The sequence below is a fragment of the Brassica napus genome, chromosome A7 (genome assembly GCF_020379485.1).
Source record: "Brassica napus cultivar Da-Ae chromosome A7, Da-Ae, whole genome shotgun sequence".
Lineage (NCBI taxonomy): Eukaryota > Viridiplantae > Streptophyta > Magnoliopsida > Brassicales > Brassicaceae > Brassica > Brassica napus.
The window spans coordinates 16,071,130-16,094,595 of NC_063440.1; the positions used below are offsets into that span (position 1 = coordinate 16,071,130).

The window sequence follows — 23,466 nt, forward strand, 5'->3', positions numbered from 1 at the left end:
AAGTTGGATTGCAGTTCATAATAGGCTATCTACTGGTGACAGGCTGCTCAGGTGGAATCCTCAAGCAACATCTACTTGTTGGCTTTGTAGTGCTGCCACAGAGACTCGTGATCACTTATTTTTCGAGTGCTCCTTCTCTGCCGAGGTCTGGAGAGGAACGATAAGGGGACTGGATGGCGCAGTCTCTTCTGTTCAGTGGTCTAATCTGTTGCAAAGACTGGTGATCGGATCGCGGGATTATATATCTACCTTTCTCCTACGCTATTGTTTCCAAGCAACAGTGTATGCACTCTGGTTCGAGAGGAATAAACGCAGAGTTGGAGAGTCTCCACAGTCTGTAGCTCGTCTGCTACTATTTCTGGATAAGTCAGTTCGCAATAGAATCTCTTCTTTGAGGAAGAAAGGGAGAAACAAATATGAGAAGGCCATGGAGATATGGTTTGGAAGTAGATAATCTTCTAATTTTCTTCTTAAAAACAATTCCATAGGGGTCTCTTTTTGTACAAAAATAGCATTAGGTTGTACAAAGGTTTTTTGAAGTGAATAAAATTTAAAATTCTTTCAAAAAAAAAGATTACAACATTGAACACATGACTGTGTTCGATCCAAGCAAATTAAATTTGAACTGAATAAACCGGACCCTCTAAACCAGCTAGAAGGTCCAACTCACCAGTAAACATTCTCAAAGAAACATAAACGTTAAACTTCTACATCAACACAGAAACATTCTTTGCAGATGAATGGGAACATCATGAGAGATCAGGCTTTGTGGTCACGGTAATGAACAATGGCTTCAGGTTTAAGACGACCTGTGCAGATTTGGTGAACCGTTGAAAACAGTGGAAACATCTCCAGCCATCCACAGTGGTTCAAGACCTCGTAGACCTCTCTTGCCGTGGAAACACCCTTCAATAAGCAATCAAACAAAGAGAAACCGCTTCCATATTTAGGATTAAACAAAAGAGTAAAGCTTCTTCTTTAGAATATATGGTGTTTACCTGTAGCTTTTGCCCTTGTAGCATCTCTGCTTCAAGCTCATCAAAAGACCTGTGTTGTTTACACCACAAAAACCATCAAAACACTAACTACAAGCAGTTCAACTGAACCGGAGGAGGACGATTTGATTAACAAAAGGTTTAAACCTTTTTCCTCCACTTTGGGCAAATGCTTCTGCAACTCTTCGGTTTCTTCCTCCTACTGTAATAGTCAAAAGAGCAACAATCACTTTTACAATGGACAAAAGAGAGCAAAAAGATAACTCGCAGTCCTTACAGCAAGTTGTTATGACATCTGCTACACCGCAGCTCTCAAAGAAAGTACTGTCTTTAACAGATGGAAACAGAAGCTTCGAGAGTGCTCTCATCTCTCTTAAACCAATCCTCATGATTGCAGCCTAGATAGAGGAAACTCTTTAAGTCCCTTAAAAGGAGGAGACACTAAAAACTTGATTTGAAGTTTACCTTTGTGTTATTACCCATTTCCAAACCATCAACGAACCCCGCTGCAATAGCCACTACATTCTTCAACGTCCCACACAACTCTACTCCTTCAACATCATGAACCTAACACAAGACTTACCGGCATTCAACAAGCGAGAATGACAGACACTAGGAAAATAATGAAAGTTTCATACCGGTGTGACCATAAAGTAGGGAGTGCTAAACAACTGAACCCAAGTGTCAGCTATTTCTCTACTCTCTCTATATCCAACCGTTGCTTCGCTAAACTTCTCCACAGCAATCTGTATTATCATCACAATATTAGTCACAAACCAGAATGTATTGGACCATGTAAAAGATGATAAAAAACTCAATGTCCAACAACCTCGTTGGCGATGTTTGCGCCCATAAGAACACAAGAGTTGATACCAAGTTCCTTGGAGATGAGACTAGAGATCATGCAGGGACCTTCCTTCTTGACTTCCATCCCTTTAACGAGAGATATAGCCTCAACCTCTCCCGTTACCTTTCCCTTAAGCTTCTTGCATATACCACCCATGAACTGATGCGGCGTAACAAAAACCAACATGTTTGCTTCCTTCACTAAATATCATTGAAACCCCATCAAAGAATGTTCATCATGTTAAAGGGGTAAAATCTCATTATCACAGACCTGCATTTTCAAGGTCAGGATCTGCAACAACATTTCTTCCTAACTTAATCCCAGGGAGATACTTCACATTTTCCTAATCAAGAAACCAAGAAAATAGTTACATAACCACCCAAGAACAGAACAAGAACAAGAACAAGATCATTCCTTTTTTGCTTACATTGGTTTTGTTGATTACATCAGTGAGCTTCTCACCATTTGGGAGAACTTCCTCAAACACCCACATCCTAACTTCATCTGAAACGTATTGGGTTTCAATCAAAACATGTAAAAATGCAAACTTTGTCAAAGAATGAGACAATACCATGGAAAGAAGGAAGCTTGAGGGCATTGGAAGCGATGAGCTTAGCAGCAACGCTTCCCCAGTTGCCACTGCCCACGACCGTAACCCTGGATTTGAAATCACCGTTAGCGCCTGGAGACATAGCGGAGAGAGAGGAGAAACGAGAGGAGGAGAAGAAGGAGGAGGAAGGAGAAGGAGAAGGAGAAGGAGAAGAGGAGGATGAGGAAAGGAGGAAGATAGAGAAGAATGAGGAACGGATTCGCATGGAAGATAGGAAGCGATTTGAGAGGACACGTTACAGGGAGAAGGAGGGGTACGTGTAGTAACTGTTATGCCTGCTTCAATGCTATAAGCCGCCATCTTTTGGAATTGAATGGTTGGATCTGTGGCGATCTGCTCTATGTTCCATCTTCTTCCTCTCCTTTTTTTTTTCTTTTTTTCTCTTTTTATTAATTTCCATAAGGAGCATATTTTTTTGGGATAATTTGAAAAATTGTACTCATGATTTTTAATTTGAAGAATAAATTAATTTTTCTACGGGATCCAAGTCAGATTCTATTGGGTCCGGATAGGTTCGTACGAATCTAAAAAACCTAGATAAATATCTATATATTTTAAAATATTTTTAAATAATTTATAAAAATGTAAAAACCAATTCCGCATAGGTGCGTAAATTAAGCTCTTGTTCTTTTATCAATTTTGTGTACTTTTGATGATAATGATGATAACAAATTAGACTTATTATTCATAATTTTTTTTTGAAACATATTATTCATAAATTTATAAAAAATAATGCTTGATACAAGTTCAATATAACAAAGTTCAAACATTTACACTTCTAATATCATATAATTTCAAACACAATATACATAAGTTTAAACACATTTTAACAAAATTCTTCTGCATCAGCATTATATAGTAAACTTTTGTAATAGAACCAATCTACAAAAATGACACTAAAACACAAAACATCATCTTCAAAAACTTTACTAGATCAGACTTCTTTGAGAAGTTTGCTCTCATTAGTTAAATACATAAATAAATAAGTATATTGCTAACTTCATCATTATATATGATAAAGTTATAAAGTTCATTTAGGAGGTCTGAAATTGATACACATGAACAAATAAGAAATTTTCAAAATTAGTTTTAAATTTGGAGAAAACATAAGTTTCTTAAAATTAACGTAGAAGATTCCTTGAGAAGTTTACTCACAACAAACTTCTTTAGAAATCTCATTTTGCGTTATTTCTGCAATTACAAGTTCAAGAATGAAGAATTCTCAAGAAATATGCTCTATTAGCAGACTTTTTGAGAAGTCTTGTTTTGTATATATTATTGGGTTAGTTTTGTATTTAGATAAATTTTTGATTTTACTAGAGTAAACTTCTTTAAAAGTCTTCTCTGGTAATAAAATTAGATCAAAAGTTTGCAAAATTCTAACTTTTTGTCTTATTACGTCACACGAAGTCTCCGAAATGTTGTAAGAAATCTACATAGATTAGTTATGCAATTGTCCATATTTGATTTTATAAGATAAAACGTTTAGAAAATATTTTATTATTCTTTTGTCAATTACAAAACTGATATGAGCTGATTTTTTGTGACACCTTATAAACGTCTTCTCATCTGGGAGGAGACTTCTTTGCAAGTTTACTATGAAAAGTGGAATATCTGCAAAATTTTGGTCAAAAACAAAATTAACCTCGTTTTAACATAGATTTTTGGGAAACTTACTCGATTTTTTTGTTTGATGAGAAGTCTTCGATGTGAAAAATTCATATATAATACATAAATCTAGTGAGAGGTCGTATTTAGCTTCTTTAAGTACCCAAATCCCCTTATTATTAAAAAGGAAGCAAAAAAACAGAGTAACCTCGAAATGGTAATATATTTACAGGCTTGCCATTATGGCGACGTGTCAGACAGATAGAGCTTCTCAGACCCCTTTGGAAAACAGCCACACTCACCCTAGCAATTTACTATTATTGCCATTGGACAGACATTTGATATATGCATCTCTCGACTATTAAGCTCATTTAGTCAATGCTGTGTATAATTCATATAACATTAGTTGATAATGTTCTTCTATATTAATTTGGAATAATCGCTGACCAAGTTGAACTCTATCACACATATCATCTACTATCACCATTGTGCTTAATCAAACTATGTCCGTTTGATATCCTCTGTTTCATGCTCATCAGTTTCTATGATCATTTCCAAGGATTTAAAACACAAAAAGTTAAATACGTTTATTAAGATAGAATCATAAACAAATATATGACCAGTTCAATTTGCTGGAAATTTTTTGGAGTTTTATTGTATTCTAAATAGTCTTTGTAAAATTGGAGAAACCTTTTTTTTTAATATTCAAATGTTATTATGATCATAAATGCAAAGTTACAAAAAAATGTTTTAATTTTAACATGTTTTCCGTGGCCAGTCTTTATTTTTTGAGTAAAATAAAACTCCAAAAATGTTAAATCATAATTTTGTCAAATGTTCATGTATAATATTTACTTCATCTCATCAATTCAAAATCGTAAATGGGAAGATTATGATCTTTCAAATAGTATAAAACGAATAAGATTTAGGATACAAATGAGTGCTGTTTTTGTAATATGGTGATCTCAAACGTGAATTAAGGTATTTATTTTGGTCAATATCATATTGTATATGGAAATACTGGATTGCAATCACGCATAATTTTGAATTTATGTAATAAGTGCTGATTGCCGTGAATAATATTATTTTCAATAATAGAAAATCACAAACGGAATCCTTGATTTTCAAGTTTAATAATAACCTAAAATAGTCTTCTGTGGTATCTATTAATTTCCAAAAACAAAACATTACAATATATTTTAACTGACAAATTGCCAATTAGTTTGATCAAGAATATATTTTGGGTAATATCGCATTTATGCGGAAATAAATGAAACTATTATAAATATGGAAGATGGTATTGCTTCAACGATATCGTGTTCTCTCTATTTCTTAAGCTCTAATTTTCTGTGACTATCGATTCTAATGGCAGGTTTGGACTTTGTTAGCGATTTGAAGCCGTTCAAGTCGATGTGGAAAATTCGTGTTAAGGTGATTCGTCTTTGGAAGCAATATACTTGTGCTCTGGGAGAAACAATGGAAATGGTGTTAGCTGATTCAAAAGTAAGCACGCTGTTGACAACATATATATTTGATCATTTTGAAACTCTTCTTATGTTGCTAATTTATCTTGCAGGGCGATATGATCCATGCTACTGTGAAGAAAGAATTGGTCAGCCAGTTCGTGACCTTAATCAGTCAAGGTGAATCGAAGTTGATGGTGAATTTCATCGTCACAATGGCTGCTGGATCTTATCGCCCCACAAAGCACCCTTACCGAATTGTGTTCCTCCCGACGACTCGACTAAGAATGTGTGATGCTTTGCCTTCAAACTTGACTGGTTTAGACCCGGTCAAGTTTGAGTCTATTAAGGATGGTAGTCAGAACACGGACTACTTGGTTGGTGAGTCTTACATATCAGTGATTACGTTTGTATTTGCTAGATGACTTTTTGGTTTAAACTTTGATTTTGTATTTTTCCCTTATTGCAGATGTTATCGGACAGATTGTTGAGGTTTCCCATGTGGAAGTTGTTTCTGTGAATGGAAAAGATACCCAGAAGCTGTCACTGGAATTAAGGAACCAGGAGTAAGACATTATAATTTGTCCATTGTTTTGTTGTCTTTTGCATGAAAAGGGTTCAATTTATTTTCAAATTTTTGTTGTCTAGAAGCTTAAAGATCTGTTTAAATATTTTTGCAGTGATGATCGTCTGCCGATGGTGCTATGGGGTAAATTTGCGACAGATGTCAATGATGCTATCCAGCTAAGAGGTGAACATAAGATCATCGTAGTGTTGCGTTTCGGCAAAATAAAAGTCTGGAAAGGTAAATCAAAACCTTTGTACAATATCATATTTTATTTATATCATCTCTTCATTATTAAGTTAAGTAACTATAATTACTGGTGACTTTGGTTTCATTCTTTAGATGAACGTTCCATCTCGAATGCATACAATGTTTCCGATGTTGCTTTGAATCCTAATTTGGAGGAGGTTCAGACGTTTATTGAATTGTAAGTATAAATTTGCAAATCCAGATTCCCATCATGTTCGTCTAAAATCGAAAATCATAGAGTTTGTACTATCAATATGGAAAGAGGAGTGAAATGTTTATATAATGATGTAGGTTACCTAAGGATGATATGGCCTTGGCCATTGTTGACCCTAAGCCTCTTGCATTAACTAATGGTGTTTCTGACAAGGATGATTTCTTTATCCATACTCCACGGAAAAGCATTGCTGATGTGAAGGCTTCAAGACAGGTATGCATTTTTTTAGATCTTGGATATCTTTACACTTTAGAAAACCACCGTTTATGATATCATATCGTTTATGTATCAGGTGGAGAAGTGCGTTGTTATGTGCACTATTGCCGGGATTGATTCAGACATGGGGTGGTTCTATCTGAGCTGCAAGGTGTGTTCAAAGAAAGTGCTCACAGTGCCCAGCGAGTCTGAGGATGATGGACTCGATTTGTTCAAGCACAATTACTTTTGTGTGAAATGCAATCAGCACGACCCCCGACTTATTCCTAGGTTACTAATATGAAATTTTGAATATTATACTTGATTTATTTATTTGAATTACTTTAGTTTTAAGTAAGTTAAACTTTTATGTTCCAGGTATAAGTTGCATGTGGTTGTACTCGATCATACAAGTGACACTAAGTTCCTACTGTTTGATAACCTAGCACTTCAGCTCTTACATCAGCCTTGCATTGAGCTGACTGGACCCATAACCGATGAGGTTATTATATAATCTCTTAAAACAGTTATAGTAAAACCTAGATTTTTCTTATAAGTATATGAATTGTCTTTTCTTTTTTGGTGTAGGAGGTTCAAGAACCGTATCTTTTGCCGGCTGCTATCAACAATTTGGTTGGTAAAACCTTTCTCTTCAAGATACAGATCGAGCGGGAAAACTATCTGTACAAGCATGAAACTTACAAGGTGTTGAAGATTATCACTAACACTGATATGATTTCTCAGTTTGACCTGACTCAATCCCCAACGGTTAGTAATGTTCAATATCAATTCATTTTATAATTGATGATTTACTAAATAGAAAAGTCATGAATGACAGGGAAGTGAAACTTTCAAAGCTATTGATAACAGTATTGTTTCTGATGCACCAGAGGTAATTTATATCATCAGAATCAGTGAATATTTTTGAAAGTTAAAGGTTTTGATATCTAATATATATGGTTGTAATTTCGTAATATTAGGGTTCGATGATGTTGCGTGGCTGTTCATCTCAGCAGTCTGACTCAACGAGTCTAACTCCAGCTAAAAGAATTGGGGCACCGGTTATCAATCTGGATGAAACATTTGACCAGACTTCTGTTACGCGCACTAATTGTCCAGTGAAGATCAAGAAGGAGAAGAAAGATAAAAGTGGCTAAAGCGGTTTATTTGAATTTTAAGAGAGTAGAGGTTTTATTTTCTTCAAGAACTTGCATGTTTTTCAGATTTTTTTTGGGTTTTCTGTTTTGCTTCACTTTGTTTCATTTTTAGTAACTGGGATTTTTTCCCAGCTTGCGTGTTGTCTACCTTTATTTAATATATGTACCCTCTACTCTCATTTTAATTATGTTTCAACCTCTTTTTATGTTTTTCTATATATGCAACTAATATTCCTTCCGTGAGTAGTTTGATTTTGATCAAACTTAAAGTTTCAAATAACACAGCATAAACTCGGTTGCTTTAAGAGTTGAGAAAATTAAATTTTGTTACCTTGCAAACTTGGATTCGTGTATAATTTCTATATATTTTGTCAGAAGTCTAGATTCTCCTTATTTATTACTAACATAGTTTCTAATATAAATCAAGGATGGTGAATTCATGCTAAGGGTATTTTTTTAAAATTTAGTAGGTTGACGTAGATTGTTCAACCTACTAGGATATTATACCAAATCGTGTAACTATTAATTTAAAGTTATAAACTGTAAATAAAATTTTAAATAAATGTTCTGTGTCTTACCCTTTCGCGAGATATGAACAATGAGTGCTACGTTCTTCCAAATAATAATTTGGAACGTTCTATGGACTTTATACACCGAACTGACATTTTAAATGGAATCGTTAACAAATATATGAACTGTTAAAGGGTAGAGATGTTTTTCACAATTATGATTCTAAATATCACATGTAAAATTGGAGAAAGCTCTTTTTTGTTTTTGGTGATGTTATTATGATCCTTTTTAATTACAGGTACAAACAAAATGATATTTGATTTCAAAATAATTTTATTAGTCAGTCCAAAATACTTGAATAAAATAAGTATTACCGGAATTTAAAATCATTATTTCCATATATCAAAATGTATAATATTTACTTCATCTCATCAATTCAAAATCGTAAATTGGAAGATTATGATCTTTCAATTAATATCAACCGAATAAGATTTAGGATACAAATGAGTGCTGTTTTTGTAATATGGTGATCTCAAACGTGAATTAAGGTATTTATTTTGATCTATATCATATTGTATATGGAAATACTGGATTGCAATCACGCATAATTTTGAATTTATGTAATTAGTGATGATTGCCGTGAATAATATTATTTTCACAGTCAAGGAAATCACTACCGGAATCCTTGATTTGCAAGTTTAATAATAACCTTAAATAGTCTTCTGTGGTATCTATTAACTTCCATAAACAAAACATTTCAATATATTTTAACTTGAAAATTTCCTATTAGTTTTATCAAGCATATATTTTGTGTAATATCGCATTTATGCGGAAAAAAATGAAACTTATATAAATATGGAAGATGGGATTGCTTCAACGATATCGTGTTCTCTCTAATTCTTAAGCTCTAATTTTCTGTGACTATCGATTCTAATGGCAGGTTTGGACTTTGTTAGCGATTTGAAGCCGTTCAAGTCGATGTGGAAAATTCGTGTTAAGGTGATTCGTCTTTGGAAGCAATATACTTGTGTTCTGGGAGAAACAATGGAAATGGTGTTAGCTGATTCAAAAGTAAGCACGCTGTTGACAACATATATATTTGATCATTTTGAAACTCTTCTTATGTTGCTAATTTATCTTGCAGGGCGATATGATCCATGCTACTGTGAAGAAAGAATTGGTCAGCCAGTTCGTGACCTTAATCAGTCAAGGTGAATCGAAGTTGATGGTGAATTTCATCGTCACAATGGCTGCTGGATCTTATCGCCCCACAAAGCACCCTTACCGAATTGTGTTCCTCCCGACGACTCGACTAAGAATGTGTGATGCTTTGCCTTCAAACTTGACTGGTTTAGACCCGGTCAAGTTTGAGTCTATTAAGGATGGTAGTCAGAACACGGACTACTTGGTTGGTGAGTCTTACATATCAGTGATTACGTTTGTATTTGCTAGATGACTTTTTGGTTTAAACTCTGATTTTGTACTTTTCCCTTATTGCAGATGTTATCGGACAGATTGTTGAGGTTTCCCATGTGGAAGTTGTTTCTGTGAATGGAAAAGATACCCAGAAGCTGTCACTGGAATTAAGGAACCAGGAGTAAGACATTTTAATTTGTCCATTGTTTTGTTGTCTTTTGCGTGAAAAGGGTTCAATTTATTTTCAAATATTTGTTGGCTAGGACGTTGAGGAATTTTGGGTAGAAGCTTAAAGATCTGTTTAAATATTTTTGCAGTGATGATCGTCTGCCGATGGTGCTATGGGGTAAATTTGCGACAGATGTCAATGATGCTATCCAGCTAAGAGGTGAACATAAGATCATCGTAGTGTTGCGTTTCGGCAAAATAAAAGTCTGGAAAGGTAAATCAAAACCTTTGTACAATATCATATTTTATTTATATCATCTCTTCATTATTAAGTTAAGTAACTATAATTACTGGTGACTTTGGTTTCATTCTTTAGATGAACGTTCCATCTCGAATGCATACAATGTTTCCGATGTTGCTTTGAATCCTAATTTGGAGGAGGTTCAGGCGTTTATTGAATTGTAAGTATAAATTTGCAAATCCAGATTCCCATCATGTTCGTCTAAAATCGAAAATCATAGAGTTTGTACTATCAATATGGAAAGAGGAGTGAAATGTTTATATAATGATGTAGGTTACCTAAGGATGATATGGCCTTGGCCATTGTTGACCCTAAGCCTCTTGCATTAACTAATGGTGTTTCTGACAAGGATGATTTCTTTATCCATACCCCACGGAAAAGCATTGCTGATGTGAAGGCTTCAAGACAGGTACGCATTTTTTTAGATATTGGATATCTTTACACTTTAGAAAACCACCGTTTATGAAATCATATCGTTTATGTATCAGGTGGAGAAGTGCGTTGTTATGTGCACTATTGCCGGGATTGATTCAGACATGGGGTGGTTCTATCTGAGCTGCAAGGTTTGTTCAAAGAAAGTGCTCACAGTGCCCAGCGAGTCTGAGGATGATGGACTCGATGTGTTCAAGCACAATTACTTTTGTGTGAAATGCAATCAGCACGACCCCCGACTTATTCCTAGGTTACTAATATGAAATTTTGAATATTATACTTGATTTATTTATTTGAATTACTTTAGTTTTAAGTAAGTTAAACTTTTATGTTCCAGGTATAAGTTGCATGTGGTTGTACTCGATCATACAAGTGACACTAAGTTCCTACTGTTTGATAACCTAGCACTTCAGCTCTTACATCAGCCTTGCATTGAGCTGACTGGACCCATAACCGATGAGGTTATTATATAATCTCTTAAAACAGTTATAGTAAAACCTAGATTTTAATTATAAGTATATGAATTGTCTTTTCTTTTTTGGTGTAGGAGGTTCAAGAACCGTATCTTTTGCCGGCTGCTATCAACAATTTGGTTGGTAAAACCTTTCTCTTCAAGATACAGATCGAGCGGGAAAACTATCTGTACAAGCATGAAACTTACAAGGTGTTGAAGATTATCACTAACACTGATATGATTTCTCAGTTTGACCTGACTCAATCCCCAACGGTTAGTAATGTTCAATATCAATTCATTTTATAATTGATGATTTACTAAATAGAAAAGTCATGAATGACAGGGAAGTGAAACTTTCAAAGCTATTGATAACAGTATTGTTTCTGATGCACCAGAGGTAATTTATATCATCAGAATCAGTGAATATTTTTGAAAGTTAAAGTAATTGATATCTAATATATATGGTTGTAATTTCGTAATATTAGGGTTCGATGATTTTGCGTGGCTGTTCATCTCAGCAGTCTGACTCAACGAGTCTAACTCCAGCTAAAAGAATTGGGGCACCGGTTATCAATCTGGATGAAACATTTGACCAGACTTCTGTTACGCGCACTAATTGTCCAGTGAAGATCAAGAAGGAGAAGAAAGATAAAAGTGGCTAAAGCGGTTTATTTGAATTTTAAGAGAGTAGAGGTTTTGTTTTCTTCAAGAACTTGCATGTTTTTCAGATTTTTTTTGGGTTTTCTGTTTTGCTTCACTTTGTTTCATTTTTAGTAACTGGGATTTTTTTCCCAGCTTGCGTGTTGTCTACCTTTATTTAATATATGTACCCTCTACTCTCATTTTAATTATGTTTCAACCTCTTTTTATGTTTTTCTACATATGCAACTAATATTCCTTCCGTGAGTAGTTTGATTTTGATCAAACTTAAAGTTTCAAATAACACAGCATAAACTCGGTTGCTTTAAGAGTTGAGAAAAGGTGGTTCTTTTTGTTACCTTGCAAACCTGGATCCGTGTATAATTTATATATATTTTGTCAGAAGTCTAGATTCTCCTACTTTATTACTAACATAGTTTCTAATACAAATCAAGGATGGTGAATTCATGCTAAGTGTATTTTTTAAAAATTTAGTAGATTGTTCAACCTTCTAGGATATTATACCCTTATTACAAACTGTGAATTTAAAGTTATAAACTGTAAATAAAATTTTAGATAAATGTTCTGTGTCTTACCTTTTCGCGAGATATGAACAATGAGTTATCTGTTCTCTCATATAATCAGTTGGAACGTTCCATGGACTATATAGTCTTCCTGACATTTTTAATATCAAGCACATGATTAAGTTTTATTTATTACAATTGTGTACGATTTTTTTGCAATACAGTTATAATATTTGGTGAAAATTCATTATGTTAAAATCATATTACCTTTGAGTTCATTTAATTAGCAAGGGATTAATGTCATCTGGAAGGAACAATGAATTATGTTAAACTCATATTACCTTATCAGCTATATTAAACTCATAAGGTAGAGAACTGCGGATAATTTAGAAGAATTAGTCTTACACTCAAAGACATTTAATGTGTCCATCAGAGTGAAATAAGGATTCAAAGCAATCAAATATTCTATGTGATTTTTTTCCCAAATCTGTACTAGAGTGCGCATAATTAGTAAATAAATTGTATGTAATAAAGGAGGCTATCGAAATTGATGAACAAAACTAAATATGTGGAAGAAGTCCATAGAACTGTAATGCAGCATTTCACCTAAGAACATTTGAGATGAATAAGAACAGTCGACCCCCAAGAAAAAGAGAACACAGTACAGATGAACGTCAAGTATCAAAAAAGCAGAGACAAGGTTCTCTATCTTACTTTTAATACAAACTAATCTGTTATCATGGTTAAAATCCTATTTACATGTCTAACTTATTTTGATCAACATTCATCTTCTTAAACGGTATGGAAGAGAGCAAGATGAATGTAAACACAGTGATTCCGGTCTGTAATACTCAGGGTGCTATTTTAGCTGACATTACAAATGTCGTGGCTAACGACGCCAAAAACGCCAGAACTGAAAGGAGATTACGATTGCAACAAAAGCGTAAATTTCCATTCGCAGATGACACTACTACTGTTAATCCTATGGTGGGGCAATCAGATTCAACCGTTCAAGTTTTTGTCAAACCAATAGGTATAGAACCGAAACGTATTGGTATCAATACGGGAAAACCAAGCCAAGGTAACTTTAAAATGCAAGAGTTTGAAACTCTTCTTATTTTGCTAATTGTCCATGCCTGCTTATTGTCCTATTGTTCTATGCAAGTTGACATTCGATTGAGTTCAGTCCCGAAGACATCATTTCGTATGAGAAACAAGTGTCCTAAGCTCAGCGGAGAAAGTTCCCACACACAACAAACCCAAGGTAGTTTACAAACTACTTGAGTTTTCAATGTCTATATTAGATTCAATACTAACACTTATATAATACAGATGAAAATTCAATGATGTTTCAAAGAGTTTCCAACCAATCAGGATGTCAAATCATAGGAACAGCATCCAGTTCTGTTTTCAACCCAACACAACAAAGCCAAGGTTATTTACGTTATACTCGAGTTTTCACTGTCTATGGAAAATTACAATACTAACACTTATATAATTATGAATTTGGAAGTGGCAATTGGAAAGGATTCAACACCTGAGTCAACACCTTATAGGATAAGGAAGAAGTTTCCTAACCAGTGTGATAGAAGTCAGACTCCTGGCCAAAGCAATGCTAAAATTAACTTTGGCTCGCAACAAACACCAAAGAAAGTTGCTCCACGATCTAGGTCTACTCCTATGTCAACGGTATCAGGCATTACCTCTTCTACTACTCATGGTCATACTAAAAAGAAGATGATTCCAGGTGCGCCTGATATGCCCATCTCGATAGACTCGGATTCTTCAGGTAAACGGTTTTGTAAATATATCAAATATCGGTTTAGTTTATATAGAAGTACTACATACAGCTCAAAGTGATTTACAATTTCAAAGGAACAAAACACGTTTAATACTTGGTGATATACATTTTATGGCTATAATTTGGCTTCAGATTGTGGTGATGATACGAGTGATTCGAACTTCAATGAAGGGGAGGTCAATCATTCAGGTATTTACGTGCCAGTAGCAGAAAATACTGATGAGCCGATAGATTCCGATTCCTCAGGTAACATGTCAAACCAAGTTGTTTACTATTGAAGTATTTTTATAAAAAAGAAATAATAAAGGTAAAAATTTCTAGCCTTATTTGACTTTTCCCATGACCAATAATTGCCAAATGACAGAAAGTGGTGATGATATTTGGGATTGTTCAAGCAATGAAGGTGCTGTGTTTCAATCTGACTCTGAAGATGATGTAGATGATCGAACTGAATCATTAAGACGTTATCAATACACTACACTGGTGTATGAGTCCTTAACAAAGATATTTGGTGGTTTACAAAACCAATGTCAAAAACAGCAACCCTTGACCGCAGTTATTAATAAAAAAGAGGAAGGTAAGTTGAGTCAGCCGTGGAGAAATCCGTAGACATGTTGTATTAAAACTATTTGGTAACAATACAATTCAAATTTGACAAGTTTTTCTCTTGGGAAAATTTTCAGACTACAAGGATGATGGAGATATGACATATGAATGTCCTAAATGTGGAGCTTTATTTTGGTACAATGAGAGAGTTAGTAAGTCGAGGAATCCTAAAATTCCGGTTTTCACCATGTGTTGTTTGAGAGGGAAAATCAAGCTACCTACTCTTAAGGAACCACCATCATATCTTATGGATCTTCTAACCAAGGATGACAGTATCAGTAAGCATTTTCGTGATAATATACGACCCATAAATATGATGTTTTCTTTTACATCTCTGGGTGGTAAGATTGATAACTCTGTGAATGAGGGTCAAGGTCCTAGAGTGTTTAAACTTCATGGAGAGAATTATCATATGATTGGCAGCGTGAAGCCTAAAGGAATGGACCCTGCGAAGTTTTCCCAGCTTTATATTCATGATACTGAGAATGAAGTCCAGAACCGTCTCTCTGCATTAAGGTATTTATTTTTAGTTGTGTTATATAGAAACATCAATATATATCACTCTTCAGTTTTTATTAACCTTATGGAAAAATACTTCTTATGATGGCAGTGGGAATTCAGGAAAAAATAAAATTCGAGAGGAATTGGTTGAGGGTATAATGGAGATGTTAAGGATATCTAATGTGCATGTGAAAACCTTCAGGAATGTTAAAGACAGATTTAATGACGAAGACGCCTCAGAAGAGTTATCATTAGTCTTGATTAACACTCGACTTAAAGATGGTCGTGTTTACAATCTACCAACTTCATCTGAAGTTGCGGCTCTGGTAGTTGGAGATTTTCAGGAAAACATGGACAAGAGAGATATCATTCTGGAAAAGAATAATGGTAAATTAAAGAGGATCAACGAGCTGCATCCATGCTACCTCCCATTACAATATCCTCTGCTTTTTCCATATGGAGAAGATGGATTCCGGTTGGGCATCAAAAATGGTTTTACAGGCATCAACCAAAAGAAGAAACCGAATATCAGTATGAGGGAGTATTTTTCCTATCGAATTCAAGTTCGTAACACTGGTTCTCAGGTCCTACTTCTCTCTAGACGTTTACTACAACAATTCTTGGTGGATGCTTACACAATGATTGAAGCTCATCGTCTCCGGTACATTCGCAAGAACCAGTCAAATCTGAGGACTGTGAAGTTTAGTAAATTCGTGGATGCTGCGAATAATGGGAATTCTACTGTTTCTATTGAAGGCAACCGTATTATCATCCCCTCATCCTTCACTGGCGGACCAAGGTATATGCATCAAATGTACTTGGATGCAATGTCTATATGCAAATACTTTGGATATCCGGATCTATTTATTACATTCACTTGTAATCCAAAATGGCCGGAGCTTTCAAGGTATTTACATAAATTCAACTTAAGAGCCGAGGACAGACCTGAGCTATGTTGTAGGCTATTCAAAATTAAGCTCGATAAGTTGATGGAGGATCTAACCAAGAAACATATACTCGGTAAAACAGTTTCAGGTATGTCTGACCTATTTTACATGTCTAATTAAAATTGACAAAACTCATATGTTTCTTATATGTAATCTTTTTTTAATCTCACTAATGCACATGTTGTCAATTACTGTTTGCAGCCATTTATACGGTTGAGTTTCAGAAAAGAGGTCTTCCACATGCTCATATTTTGTTGTTTATGGACTCACAACATAAATTGCCTAATGCTGAAGACATTGATCGTATCATATCGGCGGAAATTCCAGATAGGTTTGAAGAACCCAAGTTGTATGAAGTGGTGAAGGACATGATGATTCATGGCCCTTGTGGGGTTGTTAATAGAGGTTCTCCATGTATGAAGGATGGGAAATGTTCTAAGTTTTTCCCTAGAAGGCATGTTGAGAAAACTACAGTTGATGCACAAGGTTATCCTGTATACCAAAGGCGAGACAATGGTAACTTCATTGAGAAGAAAGGGATTCAATGTGATAACCGTTTTGTTGTCCCCTATAATAAAAAGCTACTGCTTGGATATAATGCACACATCAATGTTGAATGGTGCAACCAGTCACGTTCAATTAAGTACTTATTTAAGTATATAAACAAAGGCCAAGACCGTGTCACTGGTACTGTTACTGCAAAAAAGAACTTTGAGACTTCAGGAGCAGAAACAAATCAAATACCAGCTCCACCAAATGGAGTGGACATTACTGGGGCAATTGCTGTAGAACCAGAAGTTGATGAGATTAAAAAATATTTCGATGCAAGGTATGCTTTTCCTGCTATAGTTTTAAAATCGAGCTTAATATATTATACTGAATTTCATTTTATGTATGTTATATGTTATGCAGATATATATCGGCCTGTGAATCAACTTGGAGAATTTTTGGTTTCCCAACTCAATATAGATCCACACCAGTGGAGAAGCTAACCTTTCATCTAGAAGGAGAGCAACCTGTTATTTACAAAGACGGTGACACAGTGGAGAGTGTGTTGGGTCGAGTGCACTTATCTAAGACAATGTTCCTTGCTTGGTTCGACTGTTGTGAAATCTACCCTGAAGCAAGAGAGATAACGTACCCAGAACTTCCTACTAGATTCGTTTACGATGCAAAGCTGAAAGTCTGGAATCCTAGAAAAAGAGGTTTTGCTATTGGTAGACTGGAATCGGTTTCGCCTTTATCCGGACAACGATATTATTTACGAGTCTTGCTTAACAAGGTTAAGGGTCCGCGTTGCTATGACGACATTAAGACTGTCAAAGGGATTGTTCAACCGAGTTTCGAGGAAGCCTGTTATGAACTTGGTCTCCTAGATGATGATAAGGAATATATTGAAGGTCTTAAGGAATGTGCATTTTGGGCATCTGGTGCATTTGTTCGTAATCTATATGCCAATATGTTGGTATCTGGGAGTTTGTCTTTTCCTAAATTGGTCTGGGATTCTACATTTGATATACTCTCGGAGGATGTGCTTTATCTTGAAAGGAAAAAGCGTCGAAACCCAGGTATATTTTTGCTTTATGTTTTTGAGGTTTGAATTGTTCGTTAATTAACTATGTCAGTAATGTATTAGTTTACACTTATATGAAACAGGACTGGTTATGAGTGATGAAGAAGTGCTGAATGCGACATTGATTTTGATAGATAATCTTTTGCGCCGTAAGAATAGTTCCCTGGCAAATTTTGAAACAATGCCAAAACCGGTTGTTACTGAGCACACTTTTCAAGATAATCAGCTATTGCAAGATGAGTTGAACTATGACCGAGACGAATTGCGAGCTAATCACAATGACTGGATGGGTAAGTTGACAGATGAGCAAAGGTCAGTGTATGAGCAGATAATTGGTGCTGTAGAGAGTAAGAAAGGTGGAGTCTTCTTTGTTTATGGTTTTGGTGGTACAGGGAAAACATTTTTATGGAATATTCTATCAGCTGCGATCCGATCAACTGGTGATATTGTACTGAATGTTGCATCTAGCGGCATAGCTTCTTTGTTACTCCCTGGTGGAAGAACAGCTCACTCAAGGTTTGGCATTCCCATTAACCCAGACGAGTTCTCTACGTGCAATATTGAACCAGGGAGTGATAAGGCTGAAGTAATAGCTAAAGCGTCGCTAATTATTTGGGATGAAGCACCTATGATGAGCAAACATTGTTTTGAAGCTCTTGATCGTACTTTATGTGATATTATGAAGACCACAGACGAAAGACCTTTTGGTGGAAAAGTTGTTGTTTTTGGAGGAGATTTTCGACAAATTCTTCCAGTTATTCCTAAGGGGAACAGAGCTGATATTGTTATGGCTACAATGAACTCTTCTTATTTATGGAAGCATTGTAAAGTGCTAGAGCTGACCAAAAACATGAGGCTTTTCTCAGAAACAGACGTGCGTGAAGCAGAGGATATCATGGAATTTTCTAAATGGATTCTAGATTTAGGAGATGGAAAGATTAATGAGCCTAATAATGGAGAATGCATTATTGAAATTCCAAAAGATCTGTTGATTACGAAGTCCAAAGATCCGATCAAGTCTATTGTTTCAGAGGTGTATGGTGAAACCTTCATAGATTCTAAAGATCCTACATTTTTCCAAGAAAGAGCTATTTTGTGTCCTACAAACGAAAATGTTGATGTAGTCAACAACTATATGTTAGATCGTCTTACAGGTATACACATTCCCATCTATGAATTTTCCACTATCTATGTATACTTAGTTGTTTTAATTTAAATTCAGCTACCAAGCTTTTGTTTATCAATGTAGGGGAGGAAAGGATTTATCTAAGCTCTGATAGTATTGATCCGTCTGATTTTAATTCCAGAGATGATTCGATATTCTCTCCTGAATTTCTAAATAGTATCAAGTCATCTGGATTACCTTCTCATGCACTTCGGCTGAAGGTTGGGACTCCGGTAATGATACTAAGAAATCTCGAACCTAATGAAGGTTTATGCAATGGGACAAGGCTGCAGATAACTCATTTGGGTAATCATATTGTCCAAGCAAAAGTCATAACAGGAACTAAAGTTGGTCAGAAAGTATTCTTGCATCGCGTGTTGCTTACACCAACAGATACTAGGCTTCCTTTCAAGATGAGGCGTAGGCAATTTCCATTGAAAGTTGCTTTTGCTATGACCATTAACAAGAGCCAGGGCCAATCGCTAGAAAGAGTTGGTTTATTTCTACCTAGACCAGTTTTTTCACATGGACAACTATATGTGGCAGTCTCGCGAGTAAAATCAAGAAAAGGTTTGAAGATTCTTATTACTGACAGTGATGGAAAACCTGAGGAGTCAACAATGAATGTTGTATACAAGGAAATTTTCCAGAATTTGTTATCTAACAAGTTCACTAAGGAGCGTCATTGATGGTTTGTTCCTCTAGACTATTGGTTTTAACTTTGTTTATAGTAAATTACTGGTTTTTGTAATTTGTTTTCTTATTTAATGAAGGTGGTTAAGATACTCAGATCGTATTGTGTGAGTCTACACAGGAGCCAGTGATGAAATAAGGTACTTACTTATTCAGTTTTACTATACTGAAAGCAGAGACCTTATTTTATGTCTAACGAAAGCTATTGTATTCATCACTATAGTTTATATGAAACGAACATTTGTCAAAAGGTATAAACACCTGTTTGTAAATCTGTACAACACTTAACGAAATATTATATTTTCACCATTTTGCAGGGCTATGAGCATGAAATCATTAAGAAGAACTACCATAGCATGTCTACTGTTCCAAGCCTAACCAGTCTATCAAACAGTTTCTATAATATACCTAAAAACATCCTGTTGTTCTACTTAATTCTTAAGAACTGACCTTATTGGTATTTTGTGGAGATGTCACTCCCAGGCAGCAGTTTCTTTAAAGTATTCAGATATGTCTTCTCCCCTTACTATTTGACTTCATTGCAAAGACCCTTACTGTTAAAGAACTGTTTTACAAGGGCTGTGTGCTTATATATTATACGGCCTTCTTTAAGTATAGACGTACCTCACAGCTTCATCCCTTTAGTTTGAGTTCATAAAGCCAATCTTTCTCGAAGCCTGCAGTTATTTAATGCGAGATTCAAGTAAGGATGAGGTTATATGATTAAAGTACATAAAATAATTGATTCTAATCTTTGCTTAAAGGCCTTGAAAACTAAACTAATAAGGGGATTTCACAGCAATTACAATTCATCCGAACCACTATTTGGGCTTCGGATTCTACATAGTTGACCATTAAATGATTGTTTATAAACATAAAACCAAATCAATCTGTATATCATTTCTGTCCGGATTTTATTCTAATGAATTCATATAAGTAAACAATAAATTTTGATTGTTTCAATTTTAAAGCAAGAATATACTATATATTACCTTACTTAATAAACATAGTACGATTAGTATTGATTAGAGTTGCTAAATAAGGGTATGAATATATCGTGTATCCCATCCATATCCCTGTCTTGAACTAATTACGTTGACTATAGAAATGAAATATTCGGTTCAAAAGATTATATATAGTATGGAGTCAAACCACTCCACATCATCGCAAAATTTGGTCATTGTTTTTATTATTCTGTTTCCATGGAGACTCATACAGTTTTATCTCAGTTGAGTCATTCGAAACGTTTGAAATCAGTTTGTGTGAAGTTACTCATTAAGGGCAGCACAGTTGTTGGTACAACGAGAAAGACATATCAACTTATATTAGGAGATGAGCAAGTGAGTTCTATACATATTACTATTTTTTCCTCTTATTACGTCGAGTAATTCATTACTAATAGGTTTAATATCTTAATACAGGGTTCAATCATCCAAGCCACGTTTACAAAAGATTTGGATGACTCTTTTGAAATCCCTATGCAGGAAGGTGGTTGGTATGAGTTACAAAACTTCGAAGTTGCGTATGCATTTGGTGTGACAAGGGTGACAAGGAACCGACACCAAATTAACCTCAGTGACTCTTCCATCATTTTCAAGATTCCACCACTCTCCTTTTGCCACTATTATCGTTTTCAAACTTTCGAAAACATACAACGTGGCTTAGCTCACCCAAAATTCTCTATTGGTACGTTTTATGAACTTAGATTTTATTCTATTTTAAATTACCATGCTGACTGTTACTTTGGATTACTTATGCTTGCTGTCCGTTTTAACGTTTACCATTTATTATCTCATCTCCCAGATCTGTATGGAGCAATGGTAGCAGTAGGGGATATTGAAGAAGCTGAGATAGGGAACCATAGCCTCCACTTCTCTTTAGTCAATATGGAGTCTGTTTCCTTTATCTCATCTTTCTAGACTTATGGTCACTGTTTTAAGTTTGAACAAAAATGGTGTAACTTTACTCTAAATGACAGGTATGAACACATTATCTGTGTAGCATATGGAGAAGTTGCTCTGTTTTTAGATAACTACTGGAACTCAACCAATGCCCCTGTCGTCCTATGTGTGTTACAGTTTTGGGAAATTGTTTGGGGTGTTGGTAACTTTCAGTTCTAATTCGCGCAAACCTGTATTTTTTGATTTTGATATTCGTTTAGGCTGAGGTTTACTTTTTGGATCATGATCAGGTGGATTACAGCACATAAAAACGATGGATGGATTTTCGAGAATTTTATTTGAGCCTGATGATGTTCCAGAGATCCAGACTTTCAGAATGAGGTAATAATTTTTGATTGTTCAATAGACATTATATTTATGCTCACTTTTTTCTATATTTTTTTACAGGATTCCATACTATGCCTACTGAAGAAAAGAATCATTTATGAGCTGAGCTGGTTACGATCTAAGATTTAATGCTGTCGTTTAATTATGTTTTGTTGCTTTGAATTATGGTTTTTGCTTTCATATTTGGTGTTTCTACTTATGTTATCTTTTAATTTTAAACGTGAATTTATAATATATTTTTCCCTGATTTAATATATTAATCACAAAAAAACGATCCAAACTGCTAACAGCTGAGAAATTTAACGATTCAATGACTCTAACTATTCTTATGTAAACTGCCATGGACTGGATGTAAAATCATTGCAAGTGGACACATATCAAAACTGGGTAAATCATTGGAGATATGATATTACTTTCTAAATAGAGAGATAGATAAAGCAATTTGAAAAAAATTAAACATTATCCATGCTAGAACCTGAATAATTCCAACAGTTGGGATTGTAACCTTCAATCAATCCAGCTTCACGGATCAGAGTTTTGCAAGATGGTGATACTTCGATTTGACCTCCGCCTTCGGTTTATATAGAAGCCAAAAAAAAAAAAATTATTAGATGTTTCAATGAACAGAACGACAATGTCATTGAAGAATCTGAAAAACTAATTATACAACGGGATATAAACGATATGAAATTTACCGGACGATCTACTGCCAATTGCAATTCATGAGGTACCAAACCCTAACCCCCTTCCACCCCGCCTTCTCCTTTCGCCATCGTCACCGCCTATTTCTCTGTCCATTTATTTTTTGCGTTGGTAATTAAGCAAAAAAATATTACAAAATTGCAATTTTTAATTCAGTAACAATTGGGCTTATAATTTTGTCACAAAAGCCCAATATAAATCTTTTTTAAAGCCCCGAAATATTGATGTGTTTACCCGCTGGTTTCTATTTATTCGTTAAATATTGTGAAAAATTAAAAATTAGACAGCGTGTTATTTTCTTGGATACCCTTTATTACGCAACTTGAATTTTTTTTAAAGAATTCTAATTTTTCTTTTTGATTTTAGACAACTATACAATAAGGCCCAACAACATTAAATTATTCTATACATCAAAATCCACCAAATATAAACAAACAATTTTAAGAATTAATGTCTACTACATAAAGTCTACTTTATTTCATTTCTATAAAATATATGCTTTTACGTTTTATATTGTTCAATTTAAATAATACAAACCATTCAAAATACAGTTTTATAATTTTCCTTGATTATTTTTATAGATCATTTTAATACCAACCTCACCCCGCGCAGGGCGCGGGTCCAATCCTAGTTTTTTTAGTAAAAGATACCCACTCATTATTGACCAAGAATCATCAAACTTGAGTAACTTTAATAAAAATATAATATTAAAATCCAAAATTTTGAGTTTTTAGAATGAAATAAGAGAGCATATCCAAGATAAATGATTTGTGTGTGTAAGAAATGAGATGAGAAGATGTATAAATTGATTTTTAGTTGTTAATGGTTGTTGGTGATATTGAA

General features: G+C 34.8%; 6 protein-coding genes across 7 annotated transcripts; 5 read left to right on the forward strand and 1 right to left on the reverse strand.

Annotated features, from left to right (window-relative positions):
* Positions 1 to 451: 451 nt before the first annotated feature.
* Positions 452 to 2,862, reverse strand: LOC106352694 (glycerol-3-phosphate dehydrogenase [NAD(+)] 1, chloroplastic). Its single transcript, XM_013792327.3, has 10 exons — positions 2,414 to 2,862; positions 2,270 to 2,346; positions 2,113 to 2,185; positions 1,825 to 2,042; positions 1,634 to 1,741; positions 1,461 to 1,562; positions 1,273 to 1,393; positions 1,143 to 1,197; positions 999 to 1,047; positions 452 to 906 (listed from the first exon to the last, which is right to left on the reverse strand). The coding sequence occupies exons 1-10, from the start codon at positions 2,655 to 2,657 to the stop codon at positions 760 to 762; spliced, it is 1,194 nt and encodes a 397-aa protein (XP_013647781.2). The 5' UTR covers positions 2,658 to 2,862; the 3' UTR covers positions 452 to 759.
* Positions 2,863 to 2,982: 120 nt separating this feature from the next.
* LOC106431928 lies at positions 2,983 to 11,635 on the forward strand. Of its 2 annotated transcripts, none has more exons than XM_048736941.1 (8): positions 2,983 to 5,904; positions 5,993 to 6,089; positions 6,204 to 6,328; positions 6,431 to 6,515; positions 6,629 to 7,248; positions 7,335 to 7,514; positions 7,585 to 7,638; positions 7,727 to 9,479. In XM_048736941.1, the coding sequence occupies exons 1-5, from the start codon at positions 5,643 to 5,645 to the stop codon at positions 6,819 to 6,821; spliced, it is 762 nt and encodes a 253-aa protein (XP_048592898.1). In that variant the 5' UTR covers positions 2,983 to 5,642; the 3' UTR covers positions 6,822 to 7,248; positions 7,335 to 7,514; positions 7,585 to 7,638; positions 7,727 to 9,479. The 2 variants fall into 2 exon arrangements, with proteins under 2 accessions (XP_048592898.1, XP_048592899.1); XM_048736942.1 differs by lacking the exons at positions 2,983 to 5,904; positions 5,993 to 6,089; positions 6,204 to 6,328; positions 6,431 to 6,515 and adding exons at positions 9,914 to 10,010; positions 10,147 to 10,271; positions 10,374 to 11,191; positions 11,278 to 11,635 and having other exon boundaries at positions 6,831 to 7,248; positions 7,727 to 9,825.
* LOC125576151 lies at positions 6,835 to 7,903 on the forward strand. The gene is made up of 5 exons (XM_048735541.1): positions 6,835 to 7,037; positions 7,125 to 7,248; positions 7,335 to 7,514; positions 7,585 to 7,638; positions 7,727 to 7,903. The coding sequence occupies exons 1-5, from the start codon at positions 6,835 to 6,837 to the stop codon at positions 7,901 to 7,903; spliced, it is 738 nt and encodes a 245-aa protein (XP_048591498.1).
* LOC125576152 lies at positions 10,588 to 11,846 on the forward strand. The gene is made up of 6 exons (XM_048735542.1): positions 10,588 to 10,707; positions 10,787 to 10,980; positions 11,068 to 11,191; positions 11,278 to 11,457; positions 11,528 to 11,581; positions 11,670 to 11,846. The coding sequence occupies exons 1-6, from the start codon at positions 10,588 to 10,590 to the stop codon at positions 11,844 to 11,846; spliced, it is 849 nt and encodes a 282-aa protein (XP_048591499.1).
* A 1,302-nt stretch (positions 11,847 to 13,148) lies between these two features.
* On the forward strand, positions 13,149 to 17,802 carry LOC106431909. The gene is made up of 9 exons (XM_048735543.1): positions 13,149 to 13,428; positions 13,861 to 14,136; positions 14,281 to 14,394; positions 14,513 to 14,725; positions 14,832 to 15,032; positions 15,129 to 15,270; positions 15,365 to 16,290; positions 16,404 to 17,031; positions 17,115 to 17,802. The coding sequence occupies exons 1-9, from the start codon at positions 13,149 to 13,151 to the stop codon at positions 17,800 to 17,802; spliced, it is 3,468 nt and encodes a 1,155-aa protein (XP_048591500.1).
* A 64-nt stretch (positions 17,803 to 17,866) lies between these two features.
* Positions 17,867 to 18,991, forward strand: LOC125576567 (ATP-dependent DNA helicase PIF2-like). Its single transcript, XM_048736943.1, has one exon. The coding sequence runs from the start codon at positions 17,867 to 17,869 to the stop codon at positions 18,989 to 18,991; it is 1,125 nt and encodes a 374-aa protein (XP_048592900.1).
* The last annotated feature ends 4,475 nt before the right edge of the window (positions 18,992 to 23,466 follow it).

What these genes read in the sequence shown, in the direction of transcription:
- LOC106352694 (XM_013792327.3), bottom strand. Translation starts at nt 2,657, where the DNA reads ATGCGAATCCGTTCCTCATTCTTCTCTATCTTCCTCCTTTCCTCATCC. An exon ending in ATGTAATCAACAAAACCAAT is followed by an intron (nt 2,186 to 2,269) that starts GTAAGCAAAAAA and finishes TTTCTTGATTAG; the next exon opens with GAAAATGTGAAGTATCTCCC. An exon ending in GCCCAAAGTGGAGGAAAAAG is followed by an intron (nt 1,048 to 1,142) that starts GTTTAAACCTTT and finishes TAAACAACACAG; the next exon opens with GTCTTTTGATGAGCTTGAAG.
- LOC106431928 (XM_048736941.1), top strand. Translation starts at nt 5,643, where the DNA reads ATGATCCATGCTACTGTGAAGAAAGAATTGGTCAGCCAGTTCGTGACC. An exon ending in CAAAATAAAAGTCTGGAAAG is followed by an intron (nt 6,329 to 6,430) that starts GTAAATCAAAAC and finishes TTCATTCTTTAG; the next exon opens with ATGAACGTTCCATCTCGAAT. An exon ending in GTTCAGACGTTTATTGAATT is followed by an intron (nt 6,516 to 6,628) that starts GTAAGTATAAAT and finishes ATAATGATGTAG; the next exon opens with GTTACCTAAGGATGATATGG.
- LOC125576151 (XM_048735541.1), top strand. Translation starts at nt 6,835, where the DNA reads ATGTATCAGGTGGAGAAGTGCGTTGTTATGTGCACTATTGCCGGGATT. An exon ending in GACCCCCGACTTATTCCTAG is followed by an intron (nt 7,038 to 7,124) that starts GTTACTAATATG and finishes TTTATGTTCCAG; the next exon opens with GTATAAGTTGCATGTGGTTG. An exon ending in ACCTGACTCAATCCCCAACG is followed by an intron (nt 7,515 to 7,584) that starts GTTAGTAATGTT and finishes CATGAATGACAG; the next exon opens with GGAAGTGAAACTTTCAAAGC.
- LOC125576152 (XM_048735542.1), top strand. Translation starts at nt 10,588, where the DNA reads ATGGCCTTGGCCATTGTTGACCCTAAGCCTCTTGCATTAACTAATGGT. An exon ending in ATGTGAAGGCTTCAAGACAG is followed by an intron (nt 10,708 to 10,786) that starts GTACGCATTTTT and finishes TTTATGTATCAG; the next exon opens with GTGGAGAAGTGCGTTGTTAT. An exon ending in GACCCCCGACTTATTCCTAG is followed by an intron (nt 10,981 to 11,067) that starts GTTACTAATATG and finishes TTTATGTTCCAG; the next exon opens with GTATAAGTTGCATGTGGTTG.
- LOC106431909 (XM_048735543.1), top strand. Translation starts at nt 13,149, where the DNA reads ATGGAAGAGAGCAAGATGAATGTAAACACAGTGATTCCGGTCTGTAAT. An exon ending in GATAGATTCCGATTCCTCAG is followed by an intron (nt 14,395 to 14,512) that starts GTAACATGTCAA and finishes GCCAAATGACAG; the next exon opens with AAAGTGGTGATGATATTTGG. An exon ending in AAAAAATATTTCGATGCAAG is followed by an intron (nt 17,032 to 17,114) that starts GTATGCTTTTCC and finishes TATGTTATGCAG; the next exon opens with ATATATATCGGCCTGTGAAT.
- LOC125576567 (XM_048736943.1), top strand. Translation starts at nt 17,867, where the DNA reads ATGAGTGATGAAGAAGTGCTGAATGCGACATTGATTTTGATAGATAAT.